The 19,172-nt window shown below is 42.8% G+C and overlaps 1 protein-coding gene across 26 annotated transcripts in view; it reads left to right on the top strand.

Annotated features, from left to right (window-relative positions):
• LOC112248999 (CUGBP Elav-like family member 1) overlaps positions 1 to 19,172 on the top strand; it is a 58,155-nt gene that overhangs the window by 7,157 nt on the left and 31,826 nt on the right. For 24 of the 26 annotated variants that reach the window (XM_024418528.2, XM_042320890.1, XM_024418530.2 and 21 more), the window contains exon 3: positions 12,020 to 12,142. The exons of the other annotated variants lie outside the window; for them this stretch is intronic. In XM_024418528.2, coding sequence (XP_024274296.1) covers positions 12,039 to 12,142 — 104 coding nt within the window. In that variant the 5' untranslated portion in view covers positions 12,020 to 12,038. The remainder of the gene's footprint in view (positions 1 to 12,019; positions 12,143 to 19,172) is intronic. 26 annotated transcript variants of the gene reach the window in all.

The following is a 19,172-nucleotide window of genomic DNA, read 5'->3' as shown; positions in this document are numbered from 1 at the left end:
GTGTTGCGCCGTACTGGGATATTCGGTAATACCAGCACTGAACACAAGGGCCGCTGTTTTCAAAACCCACTAATACGTTGTAATCCGAAGGTTAGCAATTCTAACAAGTACAAGTAAAATCCTGTAGAGAATGCTAACGAGCGCATTACAAACTTTTGTACAGTTTCTGACAAAGTATACAAGTAACTCAAATTCTATTCACAGTTTTATGCACGCACCAAACAAATAATAGCCAGTAAGGCTCTTGATCCAGGGGTGGATTCTCTGCTGTTACTAAGTGAATGCTTAGGCTAGCCAAGGCTAGCTTTTTCAAGCAGAAATTTGCTTCCTGCAACACTAACTCAAAAAATGTTCTGGGACACTGTAAAGTCCATGGAGAATAAGAACACCTCCTCCCAGCTGCCCACTGCACTGAAGATAGGAAACACTGTCACCACTGATAAATCCACCATAATTGAGAATTTCAATAAGCATTTTTCTACGGCTGGCCATGCTTTCCACCTGGCTACTCCTACCCCGGTCAACAGCACTGCACCCCCAACAGCAACTCGCCCAAGCCTTCCCCATTTCTCCTCCCAAATCCATTCAGCTGATGTTCTGAAAGAGCTGCAAAATCTGGACCCCTACAAATCAGCCGGGCTAGACAATCTGGACCCTTTCTTTCTAAAATTATCTGCTGAAATTGTTGCCACCCCTATTACTAGCCTGTTCAACCTCTCTTTCGTGTCGTCTGAGATTCCCAAAGATTGGAAAGCAGCTGCGGTCATCCCCCTCTTCAAAGGGGGACACTCTTGACCCAAACTGCTACAGACCTATATCTATCCTACCGTGCCTTTCTAAGGTCTTCGAAAGCCAAGTCAACAAACAGATTACCGACCATTTCGAATCTCACCATACCTTCTCTGCTATGCAATCTGGTTTCAGAGCTGGTCATGGGTGCACCTCAGCCACGCTCAAGGTCCTAAACGATATCATAACCGCCATCGATAAGAGACATTACTGTGCAGCCGTATTCCTCGACCTGGCCAAGGCTTTCGACTCTGTCAATCACCAAATCCTCATCGGCAAACTCGACAGCCTTGGTTTCTCAAATGATTGCCTCGCCTGGTTCACCAACTACTTCTCTGATAGAGTTCAGTGTGTCAAATCGGAGGGTCTGCTGTCCGGACCTCTGGCAGTGTCTATGGGGGTGCCACAGGGTTCAATTCTTGGACCGACTCTCTTCTCTGTATACATCAATGAGGTCGCTCTTGCTGCTGGTGAGTCTCTGATCCACCTCTACGCAGACGACACCATTCTGTATACTTCCGGCCCTTCTTTGGACACTGTGTTAACAACCCTCCAGGCAAGCTTCAATGCCATACAACTCTCCTTCCGTGGCCTCCAATTGCTCTTAAATACAAGTAAAACTAAATGCATGCTCTTCAACCGATCGCTACCTGCACCTACCCGCCTGTCCAACATCACTACTCTGGACTGCTCTGACTTAGAATACGTGGACAACTACAAATACTTAGGTGTCTGGTTAGACTGTAAACTCTCCTTCCAGACCCATATCAAACATCTCCAATCCAAAGTTAAATCTAGAATTGGCTTCCTATTTCGCAAAAAAGCATCCTTCACTCATGCTGCCAAACATACCCTTGTAAAACTGACCATCCTACCAATCCTCGACTTTGGCGATGTCATTTACAAAATAGCCTCCAATACCCTACTCAACAAATTGGATGCAGTCTATCACAGTGCAATCCGTTTTGTCACCAAAGCCCCATATACTACCCACCATTGCGACCTGTACGCTCTCGATAGCTGGCCCTCGCTTCATACTCGTCGCCAAACCCACTGGCTCCATGTCATCTACAAGACCCTGCTAGGTAAAGTCCCCCCTTATCTCAGCTCGCTGGTCACCATAGCATCTCCCACCTGTAGCACACGCTCCAGCAGGTATATCTCTAGTCACCCCCAAAATCAATTCTTTCTTTGGCCGCCTCTCCTTCCAGTTCTCTGCTGCCAATGACTGGATCGAACTACAAAAATCTCTGAAACTGGAAACACTTATCTCCCTCACTAGCTTTAAGCACCAACTGTCAGAGCAGCTCACAGATTACTGCACCTGTACATAGCCCACCTATAATTTAGCCCAAACAACTACCTCTTTCCCAACTGTATTTAATTTTAATTAATTAATTAATTTTGCTCCTTTGCACCCCATTATTTTTATTTCTACTTTGCACATTCTTCCATTGCAAAACTACCATTCCAGTGTTTTACTTGCTATATTGTACTTACTTTGCCACCATGGCATTTTTTGCCTTTACCTCCCTTCTCACCTCATTTGCTCACATTGTATATAGACTTGTTTATACTGTGTTATTGACTGTATGTTTGTTTTACTCCATGTGTAACTCTGTGTCGTTGTATCTGTCGAACTGCTAACCACTTAGCTAGATAGCTAAATAGCTACTAAATTAGCAAACCAAATGCACAACTGCAGAGCATTTAGCACATTTCTAACAGGTAACTTAATAGTTATAAGATAGAAAACATTTTAGTTATTAATTCCATGCTGTAATTAAATCACCTGACGCATGCTGCACAGTGAGTGAATCACAAGGCTCTGGCCTCATCGTTGTGTGCTTGTAAACGAACAACACGTGACTGGGGACTACCATAAGCGTACACGTGAAATTAAGAACGCAATGTTCTTTATCTCCTAACGTGTTGTACAAGTTAACTATAGGCATTTACTTTAAAAGTTGCTACAAATATTCAAATGTATTAAAAAAAACTACTGCAAATAAATAATTTAAACGTTATTGACAGTATTGAAAAAACATACTGTGGATGTACTTAGTGGGGCTCTGGTGAGAGACTGGATATGGATGAGTGTTAGCAGGTGATGTTATTCTTTAACACAGACCCCAAAGCAAATCGGGGGTTAAAATAGGTCTATTCAAATAGGACAAATCATGCTTGGAAGTAGATGGTAATGCTATCCAGTGATTCTCTCCTGTGATTATCTCCAAAGGGACAGGATCTAGTTTTATTACCCAGCCCTAGCCTGTGGTTGACCAATTAGAAGTCCTTGCAGTACAACTGGGCCAATGGCCAAATAACAAGTATACTATTTCAGGCTCACTGTATAGATACTCCCATGTCTCTGACCCATTGATAAATAATTCCATTTTACAGAAAAAACACTATTTCCATTTGTTAATTCTATTGACGTCTTGACCTCTCGTACTCTGTCTCAACGTTGTGTATTTATCTTCTAAATATTCTTATAAGTACATACTATATCTGTAAGCGGTCAGGGTTAAAACCGGACTGGGCAAGGAGAGGAATTTTATGATGATGCAGAACAGGAAGAGGGAAGGGAATACTACAGGCCTTTCTACTAACATTTTCCTCAGGTGGCATTGGCGCCACTAACTTTTTTAGTTGGTGGTACCAGCCCATAATTTCGTCGCTTCAACAACAAAAAAAGCTTGGACACGCAATAGAAAAAAACAAGTAATCACTTATAAAGTAATTCACAGCGTTTATTAAGAGGTGTAATATACTACTAAGATCGTATTCAAGAAATACGTTTTTATCTAACACGTCCATGCAGGATATTTCAAAGTGCAACCTAATGCAGTGATTGTCATGAATTTTGAGTTGGCTGTTATGTTATTGTTAAAATAGGGATCCAGAATCTTCAGAATTGTATTTTGTTCAATAAAGAAGAATTTGCCCAACATCTTCAGATACCAGTCTGCACTGGAATTAGGGCTGACCCTAATTATTCGACTGCCGATTGTTTGGTCGATAGGCTGTTGGTCGACTAAGCTTTTTTTTAGTTTAGCAGTGCATTCGTAAAATATTCAGACCCCTTGACTTTTTCCACATTGTTACGATACAGCCTTATTCTAAAATAGATTTAATTGTTTCCCCCCTCATTAATCTACACACACTACCCCATAATGACAAAGAAAAAATAGGTTTTTATACATTTTTGCAAATGTATAAAAATAACTATCACATTTACGTAAGTATTCAGACCCTTTACTCAGTACTTTGTTGAATCACCTTTGGCAGTGATTAAAGCCTAGAGTCTTCTTGGGAAAGACTCTCTACAAGCTTGGTGCACCTACAGTGGGGCAAAAAAGTATTTAGTCAGCCACCAATTGTGCAAGTTCTCCCACTTAAAAAGATGAGAGAGGCCTGTAATTTTCATCATAGATACACTTCAACTATTGGGCCTCTCAATGACATTCAGAGACTTGTCCCGAAGGCACTCTTGCATTGTCTTGGCTGTGTGATGAGGGTTTTTGTCCTGTTGGAAGATGAACCTTGCCCCGGTTAGGGCTGTTACAGTGACCATATTACTACCACACCGGTGGTCACGAGTCATGACAGCAGTCAATTTCCACGTGACTGTTTAGTCAAGGTAATTAGGCTTCTCCAAGCTCTGATGCTGCTGGTCATTGGTAGCTTTCCAAACTTGCTAACTGCCTGATACTCAGCACTAGATTGTCCCTCTAATCACTCTGACATCAATGCATATGTCATCAAGTCTAATCAAACACTTCATGAGAGAATGAGCTCATGTTGTGCAACATTTCTATAGGCTATGCAATTGCGTGAGAAAACCAAGTGATGGTCTCTTAAAAAGATGATCCCATCAGCTTTCTTTTAAAAAAAATATTTTATTTTTGCATTTTCCAATTAAGAACATTCAAAACAAAAGTGAAAAGATTTTAGACAACGATAGGACAAAGTGACAGTAACAGACAAGCGTAATAAAAATAATTCTAATTATGTATACAAACATAAAATTAAAATAATGAGACATTGGATCATATGGTCACCTGCCGTAGGCTACATATTATGCATTGCGTGTGAAACATTATGTGAGGATTATATAGAGATTCAATCAATGTGATGTGGGGGGAGATTCTCCATATAGTCAAAAGGTTGCCAAATTCTGTAAAATATCTTATTCCTTAAGCAGTAAGTGATTTTCTCCAGTGGGATACAATTATTAACTTCCACATTGCAACTGGCAGGGAGGAATCCAATTTCCATTTCAAGGCAATACATTTCTTGACAATCGCTAGCAATATTTCTGTTAGCTTTATAGTATGGCTTTGCCTAAGATTGTTGTTAGTAAAGGTGCCCAGTAAACAGACCTCCGGGTCTAAAGGGAATGCAACCCCGTGAATTGAGGATATGGTATCGCATACCCCCTGCCAGAAACCGTGTAGTTTTAAACACTGCCAAGTGGAATGGAGGAATGTTCCTTCATCTGAGCCACATCTAAAACATAGGGAGGAGATATCAGAGTTGAACTTGTGCAGTCTAGATGGGGTGATATAGAGCTGATGGAGGAAATTAAACTGCATCAGTCTGTATCTGGAGTTCAATGTGGATGTAACACCATCCCTGCATAGGTCACTCCATAGACCCTCATCAAGATCAATACCCAGATCTTTTTCCCATCTAAGTTCGGGGTTTATCTAGCTCGGGCAGTGTTAGTCCTGACATAAGAGCATCGTAAACACGGGAAATGGTCTTGAACAGTGGTTGGTCTGCGTGGCAGAGTTGTTCAATAGGTGACATCTTAGGTAGGTTCCATTGTCCCTTGAGTCACCCTAATAAAGTTTCGTAGTTGTAGGTAGCTAAAGAAGTCCCTGTTTGGCAAGTGGTATTTCTGTTTCAGCTGATCAAAAGACATAAGAACTCCCTCCTCGTAACAATGTTCCAGAAGAGTGATCCCCTTATCAGACCATGGTCTAAAGTTACTATTCTGGAAAAACATAGGAATCAATCTATTGTTCCATAAAGGAGTTTTAGGGGAAAGGAATCCCCCTCGTGTGAACAGCTCATGCAGTTTGCACCATGCCAGGACAGAATGTATGATTAAAGGGTTGTCTGTGATGGTTTTTATAGATTTTCTGTCCCATTTGTAAAACAATTCTGCCCCAGTGTCATCATTTACCTCAAGCTTTTCAATGTTCAACCATGAGGGAGAGGGACCATTGTCAAACCTCTGAGCCAGAGACCTAGACTGCGCAGCCCAGTAGTACATTCTAAAATTGGGGAGGTTTAAGCCCTCTTGACTGTAATCAAGGGTCAGTTTATCCAGGCCAACCCTAGGGGTTTTGCCGTGCCAGATAAACCGTCTGGTCAGCTTGTCGAGAGAGGAAAAGAGTGCTGCGGGAACAGGGATAGGAAGAGATTGAAACAGATATAGAAATCTGGGCAAGACATTCATTTTAATTACATTAATTCTACCCAGTAGAGTGAGAGGTAAGTCCATCCATTTACAAAGGTCACCCTCCACCTTTTGCAACAAATTGGCCAGATTGAGTTTATAGAGGTTGTTCAGATTACCATCCACCACTATGCCCAAATATGTGAAGCCCATAGGCGACCATCTAAAAGGAAACTTGTGCTTGATGGTATGATGGGCAAAGACAGACAACGGTAAGATTTCACTTTTATCAAAATTGACCTTATATCCAGAGAAAGAACTATAACACTGTAGTAGGATCTGCAAGTGAGAGAGGGAGTGTTCTGGGTTTGTTAGAAATAAGATAAGGTCGTCCGCAAAGAGTGATATTTTATTGGTATGGGGGCCCACCTCAAAGCCATGTATGTCAGGGCACGTTCTAATAGCTTCAGCCAACGGTTCGATGGCGAGGGCAAAGAGTTTGGGGCTAATTGGGCAACCTTGTCTGTTCCCCCTATAAAGAGGAGGTAGTAATCCCATTGGTAGCAATCCTAGCTTTAGGAGATTTGTAGAGTGCTTTTATCAAATTTACAAACACGGTACCTAAAACCAAACTTTTCCAAGACGCGAAGGAGGTATGGCCATTCAACCCTATCAAAGGCCTTTTCAGCGTTGAGAGAGACTGCGACACTAGGTATTTTGTTCTGAGATTATTGGAGGATAATCTATTAATTATGAAGCCAGTCTGATCTGGGTTGACCAACAGGGGAAGACATGACTCCAGTCTCTTAGATAGCATCTCGGTGACCAGTTTACAATCTGTGTTAAGGAGAGAGATTGGTCTATAGGAGGCGCACTTTAGCGGGTTTTTCCCTTTCTTGTGGATTACAGTAATCACTGCCCTAAATTCGTTATAGAACTCTGGAGTGAAGCCATCCTCCCCAGGAGATTTATTAGAAGGTAAGGATTTAATGGCCTCCAACAATTCAGGAACTTAGAAGTGTTCACTCAGGCGCTCGCTGTCTTCCCCTGACAGGCATGGGAGGTTGAGAGAGAGAAAGGAGTCGATCTCTGATAGATCATCACTTGATTGGGAAGTGTAGAGGTCTTCATAGTATTTCTTAAAAGTATTATTAATTTCAGTAGGGTCGAAATATCTCATTAGTAAGAGTTTCTATAGCATTAATTGTCCTCTTACTTTCCTCTGCTTTCAGTTGCCATGCCAATACTTTGTGAGCTTTCTCTCCAAGCTCGTAATAACGCTGTTTTGATTTAGTGATGGCCCTCTCAGCTTGATATGTGTTCAGAATATTATATTTCAGTTTTTTTATTTACCAAAAGCCTGTATAGATGTTTAGTCGAGCCTCTTTGGTAGGTTTTCTCTAGCTCTGAGATTTCAGATTCAAGGGCACTCAGTTCCGCACCGTGTTTTCTCTTCAGCCCTTTAGTATAGGAAATTATCTGTCCCCTCAGATAGGCCTTCAATGTGTCCCAAAGAATGAAACTGTCAGGAGCGGAGGGTTTGTTTGTCAAAGTAAAAATATTGATCTGCTCTTTGATGAATGCACAAAATTCAGGTTGCTTTAGGAGTGTAGAATTTAGTCTCCATCTATATGCTCCATTTACCTTGGTAGGAATGGAGATTGATAATACCAGAGGAGAATGGTCACTAAGCAATCTGGGGAGATACTCGACATCTAACACTCTATGAAACAGTTGTGTCGAAAGTAAAAAGGTATCTATGCGTGTGGGTGTGAATAAAAAGAGTAGTCCCTATCCTGTGGGTGCAACTGTCTCCAGATGTCTAGTAAATTGAGATATTTCATGAATGACATGGTGAGCTTTCCAGCTTTGATAAGAAGTGAGGGTTTATCAGAGGACCTATCAAGAACTGTATCTAAACAAAAATTTAAATCTCCTCCAACCAGTAGCCATCCTGGTGGTGCTTGAGCGACCTGAAGGAAGACATTTTGAATAAACATATGGTCATCGAAGTTAGGAGCATAAATATTCAATAGGGTCCAAGACTCTGAAAACATATGCCCCTGCACCAAAACAAACCTGCCAGAGGGATCAGAGATGGTGTTATTGATGCAGAAGGGGATGTGTCTGCTTTGGAGTTAAGAGGACGCAATAACTTGTCCTACCCATTCCCTCTTCAATTTCTTGTGTTCACTGGCTAAGATGTGTTTCTTGTAAAAACACAATGTCAGCCTTTAATTTCTTACGGTATGTATAGATTATTTTCCTTTTAATTGGGCTGTTAAGACCTTTTACGTTGAATGTGACATATTTTAGTGGATTAAGCATTAGGTTGGGTTTCAAATATGTAACTGAATGGAAATCTATCATATGTAGATAGTTAGGAAATGTTTCCACTTTGGTTTGAACACAGAAGTGACCTATGTGTCTCTTTAGGAAGGAAACAATAAACATAGAAAAAAAATCTCACCCACCCTGATTGTCAGACTAAAACAACAATCCCAAAAGTCAAACATGAATACACTTGTAGAGATACGTTGCTGCTCGCTTTCCATCTTGCTCTTACTAGCTAAACCTTGGCTAAAACTAAACTAAAACCTGCGAGCTCTCTATGTTGAAAACAAACGTTGTGAATAGATATTTATGGCTGAATATTTACTGCCCACGGTAAGGGCTGCTTGAGTCTCTTTTCGAAAGATTAACATAAATGAGGGGGAAAGCAGCCGGTGATGTTCTTCTCCTTCAGTGCTTTGGCGGCAGGCCTGAACTGCTTGCGACGTCTGGCGAGATCCGCGCTCATATCCGGGAAAAGGCTGACCCTCTTGCCATCGATGGTGATGTCCCCTTTGGCTCTTGCGAGTTGCAGTATCTTCTCTCTGTCTTGGAAATGGAGGAACCTGATCAGGACGGCCCGTGGGGGCTCATCTGGCCGGGGTTTCGGCGCTGATGTTCTGTGGGCGGGTTCGATTTCCAGCGGCTTGGTGAAGTTGATTATGCCTAGGACCTCCGGGATCCATTGAGTGAAGAAACGGACCGGGTCACGGCCCTCGCTGTCCTCTTTCAATCCCACCACACGGATATTACTACGTCTTCTCTGGTTCTCCATCTGATCTACCTTGTTTTTGAGGTAGGCATTGTCCTTTTGCAGTTGTATCAAGACCTGGTCATGTCGAGCGATGGTATCTTCACCTGTGCTAATGCGCAACTCTGCATCAGTCGTTCTCAAAAGGAGATCATTCATGGAGGATTTCAGGTAGTCAATGGAAGAATGGAGTTCAGACGATTTCTTATCAATTTTCATAGAAAGACCTTTGTTACCACCCTGAATTTCCCGGAGGAGAGTAGCCAGCATGTCGGCAGGCTCGCAAGAGGCTGCTGAGAGCAACAGTCTGGAACTGTCGTCTGAATTATGATGGCTAATGCTAATCTTGCTAGCTGTAGTGTTATTGTTATCTTGGAAATCAACAACGTTTTGGTCATCCTTCTTGCCTCTCGGTCGGAGGTCCATGGCTCTTTGGGAAGGTAAGTACTTGACAATTTATCAGCCGATGTTAGAATATTGTTACAACGTTATTTAGGTAATAATAGAATAACTTTGAAGAGCTCGGTTTGTCAACGTCTGCTCAGCTCCGCGGCATCACGTGCTCCCCTGCATCACATGCTCCCATCAGCTTTCTATAGGCTAGGCCTACTATTTATTTCTCAACTTTCCTAATATGAAGCATATTGCTTCTCTTTACAACAGGAGTTTAGCCTACCAGGCTGTCATGAAAATGAACCACCGGAACCACCATTAACTATTTAAGTGCATAGATTACATATTTTTTCCCCCGCTGCCCCTGTTTTGAGACGGGTGCATGATAATGGTCCGTTCTGAATCAAAACAAGTTTCCCACATTATTTAGTATATGTAAAGACAACATTAAATCAAGAATGGTGGCGGCAGGGTAGCCTAGTGGTTAGAGCGTTGGACTAGTAACCGGAAGGTTGCAAGTTCAAATCCCTGAGCAAGGTACAAATCTGTTGTTCTTCCCCTAAACAGGCAGTTAACCCACTGTTCCTAGGCTGTCATTGAAAATAAGAATTTGCTCTTAACTGACTTGCCTAGTTAAATAAAGGTCAAATAAAAAATAAAATAAAAATACATGTCAAGCAGTGAAGTTTCAGCTCTGTCTGTGGCCTCTCTTCCTTGGTGTGCACTGTCACTGCGTTTGTTTCCATTTTGTCCAGCTGTGTCTGTAACATTCCACGTAAGCCCTGTTTTTTATTGTCTACATCGAAGTAGCGGTGCTTGTACGTAGCATCGAGCATGGTGGTAACACAGAGGCTCAGAGAGAGTGCCACTGAATTGCTTGTTCACTGCCTCTACTAGAGTACTTTTCCAAGTAAACCCCATTTTTGTTGAGCAGGCATTTCAAACCCATGACAGTGTATCCGGTCTGCTGCAGACGCAGTTGAGCTTATTTCTTGATAAAGTTGTTGGAATGGTGCTAGTTCATGTTCTTGTTCTCAAATGCCATTGAAATGGCAGCAGCGGTATGAGAACCAGCACATTCTTGAGCATGCAATATGGCTTTCCTCAGTACGAAATCCTCGCTGACCCACTGTGCTGTCAGACTCAATGCTCATGGGGCTGACATCGCTGGTCCAAATGTCAATTGTGACGTTAATAGCAGTGACGCCCATAGCAAGTAGCTCATGGATGTAACTTTCAACAATACTGTGTAACTCCGATAGGGCAACATCTAAAAAAATAGCGCCTACTTGGTAGTGTGTACCAGTGCTCGACCGGTCAGCGAAAGCCAACATCATCCACGACAGAGAACAGTTGATTGTCAAGGGCAATGAATTCCATTATCTTGGTGTTAAGGAATTACACCTTTGAGTTGTCTCGCAGAAATGTTCTTACTCTTTCAAATGACTGCTCGACTTGTTGACTGCTCGATCCACACAGCAGACATTGTGGGCTAGTTTAGGAATGCTTTGTTGCACGTGTAGCTCTATATTTTTTGTGGCGTCATTACGTCATCTACCTACGTTTATATAGGTATGCACGTCAGATTTGACATCGGTTTTGCACATCTGCGTTAAACTGGCCGGTGCCCAAAGTTGGCTGATTCCGATATGCTTACCAATTTTATATCGTGCATCCCTACTTTAAACACTTTGGCATGATGGAGTACCATAGCTATGGACATCTGCCTTATGAACAGTCCTGAATCTTGGGGTCTTTCAACAACACAGCTGGCTAATTATATAAGTGTATATGTCGGTGTACTTCGTGTCAGAAAGCAGTTTTTCACCTTTACACCCCAGGGTAGTTGTAATCTAACCAAATGCCTTGACCTAGCTTCTCTCATCCCTTGAGATTGTTGTGCAAATAATTCAGAGAAGCACAAAGTAACTCAGACTAGCAATTCGTTTTTTAAATGTAGGCCAAGGAGATAGCAGTATTTTTAGGTCCACTCATTTCATATCGTCTTTAAAGCAATAAGACAAATCACTCAACTTTAGTAGCTGTGCATTCTATGTAACCTTTTCTAGGTTGCCTGCCCTTGTTTGCATCCAGAAAGAACGTCTATGCACAGTCGAGTCTACACGCAGTGCCTGTAATTAATTTGTTTTTTAAATCATTCTTGTGTGTCCAATTTTGTCATGTACATTTCGATTTCTCTCATATCTTCCACATGCATGTTACACTTTTTCCTCTGTCAAACTGTCTTTGTCTCAGTCACTATAAGTCCTTTCCATCTACTGTTTGTTTTTCTTGTGACTCATGAGTATCATGTTTGTCCTGTGCTGTTTGGTGTATTTCTGTAGTGATTGTGAAAGGCACTGGATGGATAGCATCGACGCTGAAGTCTTGTACCTGTCCACGGAGCAGCATGGGCAGCCACAATGTGAGCTTCCCCACACTGCCCTGGAGGTACCCACCATGGGAGGGTAAGAACACTTTCTCTCCCTTGCTTTTTCCCCTTCAATGGACCCTATGCCTACACTGGTATGCTTTGGTTCGACATGCCACACAAGGGCTAATTCACAAGGACACTATAGTAGTAGATACTAGTTGGGCCTACAAGTAGTGGTTAAGAATTGCATGTGAAGAATGGTAGTGTATCAAGATTCTAAAGTTGAAAGGCCTCAGGATGTTTCGAGCAGACATTTTAGAAAATGACTCCCGCATCTGCTATTCTATAATGTAGACACTAGTGTTGCACTGTATACTGAAACATCTGTACCTTTCCAATACTAGAACATGACAAACAGTTTGGTCCTGGAATTTTTATTTCGGTACTTGTGTCAAATGTGTGTCTTGGATCAACTCTATCTGCACAGCCAATCTCCCCCTTATAGTGCGAGGCACGCACTGTGCCTGCTCCACTTACTCATTGCTAGCCTGCACTAGGAGTCTGGGCTGCATCATGTTTGCTCCCAACTCATGCCGCACAGAAATTGACACACTTGAATAATGCGACACTGCATGTAGAACTGTTGAAACTGTTAATACTGTTTGCCAAACAATGTCCATGAAGGCTAGAACACTTTACAATGCGAGAAGATACCAGTGGCTTTCAGCTTTGTGAGCTAACTTGTCTTGCTAGCTTACAGCTGAAGCTAACATCAATTGATAATATAAATAACGCAAAACATGCTGATTTCCAAGCTGATTTCCACCATAAACTGTTGAAGTGCGGGTTCCTCCCCCTCTTGTTTTGGGGGGTCCGGTGTGTCCCTCAGATATTTTTATGTAGAAGGACTTGAGAAGCTCAGGTGACTTTTTAAAAGGATATTTTACTCCAAAATAAATTACAATTAAATTATGCTGACACCATCTAAAATACAATTTCCACTTACGGAAATGAGCCCAATAACATATTGGTGAAATTATTTATTCAAATGTATTTGTACATATTGTACCATGCATATAGCCTATGCTTTGTCCATATTAAGAGCTATGCCATTAGCAATAAGCTTTATCACCTATAGGCCAACTGATGCAGCATAAATAAACTATAAATAAATAGGCTGAAGCATGGGGTTGCGTATTTAACCAATAAGGCAGAGGGGGTGTGGTATATGACCAATATTCCATGGCTAAGGGCTGTTCTTAGGCACAAGCGGAGTGCCTGGACACAGCCCTTAGCCATGGTATATTGGCCGTATACCACAAACCCCTGATGTGCCTTATTGCTTTTAGAAAACTAGCTACCAACGTAATTAGAGCAGTAAAAATATACGATCTAATATACCACGGCTGTCAGCCAATCAGCATTCAGGGCTCGAACCCTGCGTTCATCTTATTGGGCTAATCATTAGCCTGTTCCCAGATGCGATATTTAACTAGTTAGCATCCTATTGATGAATTTTATGTCTAAAAATGTTTTTCATAAACACAGTGAATATACTAGCTAAGTTGGGGTAACTGCCAACCGGAGTAATATGCCCCCTGCCTGTACTTATCACAGAAACCACTTCATGTCACAATTATTTCCCTCCCAACACTTTCCCTGGTTGCCACAACTTTTGCTCAACAACAAAAAAGTAATCTGTCTACTTACAATTTGTCAATGGCCCAATCACATTTATTTATAAAGCCCTTTTTACATCAGCAGATGTCACAGTGCTATACAGAAACCCAGCCTAAAAATCTAAAACAGCAAGCAATGCAGATGTAGAAGCACGGTGGCTAGGAAAAACTCATTAGAAAGGCAGGAATCTAGGTAGAAACCTAGAGGAACAAGGCTCTGAGGGTTGGCCAGTCCTCTTTTGGCTGAGCCGGGTGGAGATTATAACAGTACATGGCCATTTAAGGCCAGATTGTTTAAGATGTTCAAACGTTCATAGATGACCAGCATGGTCAAATAATAATCAGAGTGGTTGTACAGAGTGCAACAGGTCAGTACCTCAGAAGTAAATGTCAGTTCAGCATTCAGAGGTTGAGACAGAAAGTCAAGAACAGCAGGTCCGGGACAAGGTAGCACATCCGGGTTCCATATCCGCAGGCAGAACAGTTGAAACTGGAGCAGCAGCATGACCATGTTGGCTGGGGACGGCCAGGTTGTCCTGAGGCATGATCCTAGGGCTCATGTCCTCCAGGAGGGAGGGAGGGAGCGGGGGTGGCGTTTTTACCCTACAATTGACCCGTTACATTTAGCCCCACTCTCCCCTATGCATTTGGAGAGAATGCTGCTAAAAACGCAGTTGAAAATTGTGCAGTTCGATATATTTAGGAGTTAAAGTTGAAATGCAAAGCTGGGATCCCCCCCTTTTCAACAAAGGCCATTAAAACGGCTGTTTTTCACAATTGCAAGTATTGTTGTGCGTTGACTGCTTGTCCCTTCCTATGTCACTCGCAACTTGAATGCGCCTCGAGGAATATTTCTCTCGCATAGAACACACAACAAGCCAATTAGGTAAATGGATAAAATATCATATGGGGCCATCTGATTTTCCTATTCATTACTTGTTTTGTTTGCAGAGGAAAAGTAAATGTGGACAGTTCTAGCATCTTCAAAGTGCGCTCGGCAGAGTTATTGTTTTGGTCTGGCGGCAATGCCTTTGGCGTGGCACAGCGCCACAGTAAAATGACTGCTGCGGAAACACTGTCGTGATACTAAACTTGGTATCGAAGTCAAAATTCTGGTATCGTGACAACACTTAGACACATGGTGACTATAGCCTAGTTCTACACCACTATATGCCATTAATCAGTATGCATTCATAAGTTAGGCCAATGTCTCCTATTCCCCATATCATGTCTGTCTGTGTAGTCTACTTGTTGTCCCCCATGATGAAATCGGGAAGGGGACTGTGGATCTGTCTCCGTCCGTTAGTGCTTTCGTACATTAGTTTGTTCGTACGTGATATCTCTGACAGCACTGGGCCGATTTTAACCCACTAGAGTCGATGTCCGAGCCACAGTGGAAATTTAATTAGCATATAAAAAAATCCCCATAAAAATCTGTCCGTTTTAAACTAGGGATTTTTTTTTTGCATTGGATCTGTCTCAATCCGCCAATGTCGAACTTCCGCATCTGCAGTGAAAGGTGATAGATGGAGCGGTATTTGTCAGACCATGAGACAGGGTTATGATATGGGCAGGCATAAGCTACAGAAAACTAACACCATTGCATTTTATTAATGGCAATTTGAATGCAGCAGAGATACTGTGACGAGACCCTGAGGCCCATTGTTGTGGCATTCGTCCGCCGCCATCACCTCATGTTTCAGCATGATAATGCACGGTCCCATATCGCAAGGATCTGTAAACAATTCCTGGATGCTGAAAATATCCCAGTTCTTCAATGGCTTATAAACTCACCAGACATGTCACCCATTGAGCATGTTTGGGACACTCTGGATCTACGTGTATGACAGCGTGTTCCAGTTCCCGCCAATATCCAGCAATTTTGCACAGCCATTGAAGAGGAGTGGGACAATATTCCACAGGCCACAATCAACAGCCTGATCAAGTAACTATATGCGAAGGAGATCTCTCGCGCTGCATGAGGAAAATGGTGGTCCCACCAGATACTGACTGATTTTCTGATCCACGCCCTTACCTTAAAAAAAGTATCTGTGCTCCAGTTTCAACTGTTCTGCCTTATTATTTTATGACCATGCTGGTCATTTATGAACATTTGAACATCTTGGCCATGTTCTGTTATAATCTCCACCCAGCACAGCCAGAAGAGGACTGGCCACCCCACATAGCCTGGTTCCTCTCTAGGTTTCTTCCTAGGTTTTGGCCTTTCTAGGGAGTTTTTCCTAGCCACCGTGCTTCTACACCTGCATTGCTTGCTGTTTGGGGTTTTAGGCTGGGTTTCTGTACAGCACATTGAGATATCACCTGATATACGAAGGGCTATATACAGTGCCTTGCGAAAGTATTCGGCCCCCTTGAACTTTGTGACCTTTTGCCACATTTCAGGCTTCAAACATAAAGATATAAAACTGTATTTTTTGTGAAGAATCAACAACAAATGGGACACAATCATGAAGTGGAACGACATTTATTGGATATTTCAAACTTTTTTAACAAATGAAAAACTGAAAAATTGGGCGTGCAAAATTATTCAGCTCCTTTACTTCCAGTGCAGCAAACTTTCTCCAGAAGTTCAGTGAGGATCTCTGAATGATCCAATGTTGACCTAAATGACTAATGATGATAAATACAATCCACCTGTGTGTAATCAAGTCTCCGTATAAATGCACCTGCACTGTGATAGTCTCAGAGGTCCGTTAAAAGCGCAGAGAGCATCATGAAGAACAAGGAACACACCAGGCAGGTCCGAGATACTGTTGTGAAGAAGTTTAAAGCCGGATTTGGATACAAAAAGATTTCCCAAGCTTTAAACATCCCAAGGAGCACTGTGCAAGCGATAATATTGAAATGGAAGGAGTATCAGACCACTGCAAATCTACCAAGACCTGGCCGTCCCTCTAAACTTTCAGCTCATACAAGGAGAAGACTGATCAGAGATGCAGCCAAGAGGCCCATGATCACTCTGGATGAACTGCAGAGATCTACAGCTGAGGTGGGAGACTCTGTCCATAGGACAACAATCAGTCGTATATTGCACAAATCTGGCCTTTATGGAAGAGTGGCAAGAAGAAAGCCATTTCTTAAAGATATCCATAAAAAGTGTTGTTTAAAGTTTGCCACAAGCCACCTGGGAGACACACCAAACATGTGGAAGAAGGTGCTCTGGTCAGATGAAACCAAAATTGAACTTTTTGGCAACAATGCAAAACGCTATGTTTGGCGTAAAAGCAACACAGCTCATCACCCTGAACACATCATCCCCACTGTCAAACATGGTGGTGGCAGCATCATGGTTTGGGCCTGCTTTTCTTCAGCCGGGACAGGGAAGATGGTTAAAATTGATGGGACGATGGATGGAGCCAAATACAGGACCATTCTGGAAGAAAACCTGATGGAGTCTGCAAAAGACCTGAGACTGGGACGGAGATTTGTCTTCCAACAAGACAATGATCCAAAACATAAAGCAAAATCTACAATGGAATGGTTCAAAAATAAACATATCCAGGTGTTAGAATGGCCAAGTCAAAGTCCAGACCTGAATCCAATTGAGAATCTGTGGAAAGAACTGAAAACTGCTCTTCACAAATGCTCTCCATCCAACCTCACTGAGCTCGAGCTGTTTTGCAAGGAGGAATGGGAAAAAATTTCAGTCTCTCGATGTGCAAAACTGATAGAGACATACCCCAAGCGACTTACAGCTGTAATCGCAGCAAAAGGTGGCGCTACAAAGTATTAACTTAAGGGGGCTGAATAATTTTGCACGCCCAATTTTTCAGTTTTTGATTTGTTAAAAAAGTTTGAAATATCCAATAAATGTCGTTCCACTTCATGATTGTGTCCCACTTGTTGTTGATTCTTCACAAAAAAATACAGTTTTATATCTTTATGTTTGAAGCCTGAAATGTGGCAAAAGGTCGCAAAGTTCAAGGGGGCCGAATACTTTCGCAAGGCACTGTAAATAAATTTCATTTGATTTTGGACCATTCTAGTTTGTTGATGTGGACACCAAGGAATTTGAAGCTCTCAACCTGCTCCACGACAGCCCCGTTGCTGAGAATGGGGATGTGCTCCTTTTCCTGTAGTCCTCAATCATCTCCTTAGTCTTGGTTACGTTGAGGGATAGGTTGTTATTCTGGCACCACCTGGCCAGGTCTCTGACCTCCTCCCTATAGGCTGTCTCGTCATTGTCGGTGATCAGGCCTTCCACTGTTGTGTCGTCTGCAAACGTAATGATAGTGTTGGACTCGTGCCTGGCCATGCAGTCATGGGTGAAGAGGGAGTACAGGAAGGGGACTCAGCACGAACCCCTGGGGAGCTCCAGTGTTGAGGATCAGTGTGGCAGATGTGTTGCTACCTACCCTCACCACCTGGGGGTGACCCGTCAGGAAGTCCAGGATCCAGTTGCAGAGGGAGGTGTTTAGTCCCAGGTTCCTTAGCTTAGTGACGAGCTTTGAGGGTACTATGGTGTTGAACGCTGAGCTGTAGTCAATGAATAGCATTCTCACACGTGTTCCTTTTGTCCAGGTGGGAAAGGGCAGTGTGGAGTGCAATAGAGATTGCATCATCTGTGGATCTGTTTGGGCGGTATGCAAATTGGAGTGGATCTAGGGTTTCTGGGATAATTGTGTTGATATGAGCCATTTACCAGCCTTTCAAAGCACTTCATGGCTACAGACGTGAGTGCTACGGTTCTGTAGTCATTTAGGCAGGTTGCCTTTGTGTTCATGGGCACAGGGACTATGGTGGTCTGCTTGAAGCATTTTGGTATTACAGACTCAATCAGGGACATGTTGAAAATGTCAGTGAAGACATCTGCTAGTTGGTCAGCACATGCCTGGAGCACACGTCCTGGTAATCCGTCTGGCCCCGCAGCCTTGTGTATGTTGACCTGTTTAAACGTCTTACTCACGCCGGCTACGGAGAGCGTGATCACACAGTCGTCCGGAACAGCTGATGCTCTCATGCATGCCTCAGTGTTGCTTGCCTCGAAGCGAGCATAGATGTGATTTAGCTCGTCTGGTAGGCTCGTGTCACTGGGCAGCTCGCGGCTCTGCTTCCCTTTGTAGTCTGTAATAGTTTCCAAGCCCTGCCACATCTGATGTGCGTCGGAACCGGTGTAGTATGATTCAATCTTAGCCCTGTATTGACGCTTTGCCTGTTTGATGGTTCGTCGCAGGGCATTGCGGGATTTCTTGTAAGCTTACGGGTTAGTCCTGCACCTTGAAAGCGGCAGCTCTACCCTTTAGCTCAGTACGAGTGTTGCCGTAATCCATGGCTTCTGGTTGGGGTATGTACGTACAGTCACTGTGGGGACGACGTCCTCAATGCACTTATTGATAAACCCAGTGACTGATGTGGTGTATTCCTCAATGTCATCAGAAGAATCCCGGAACATGTTCCAGTCTGTGATAGCAAAACAGTCCTGTA

The sequence above is a fragment of the Oncorhynchus tshawytscha genome, linkage group LG04, assembly GCF_018296145.1.
Source record: "Oncorhynchus tshawytscha isolate Ot180627B linkage group LG04, Otsh_v2.0, whole genome shotgun sequence".
In the NCBI taxonomy this organism is placed as follows: Eukaryota; Metazoa; Chordata; class Actinopteri; order Salmoniformes; family Salmonidae; genus Oncorhynchus; species Oncorhynchus tshawytscha.
The sequence above is the reverse complement of the archived record's forward strand: the minus strand, read 5'-3'. Positions and strand labels throughout refer to the sequence as shown.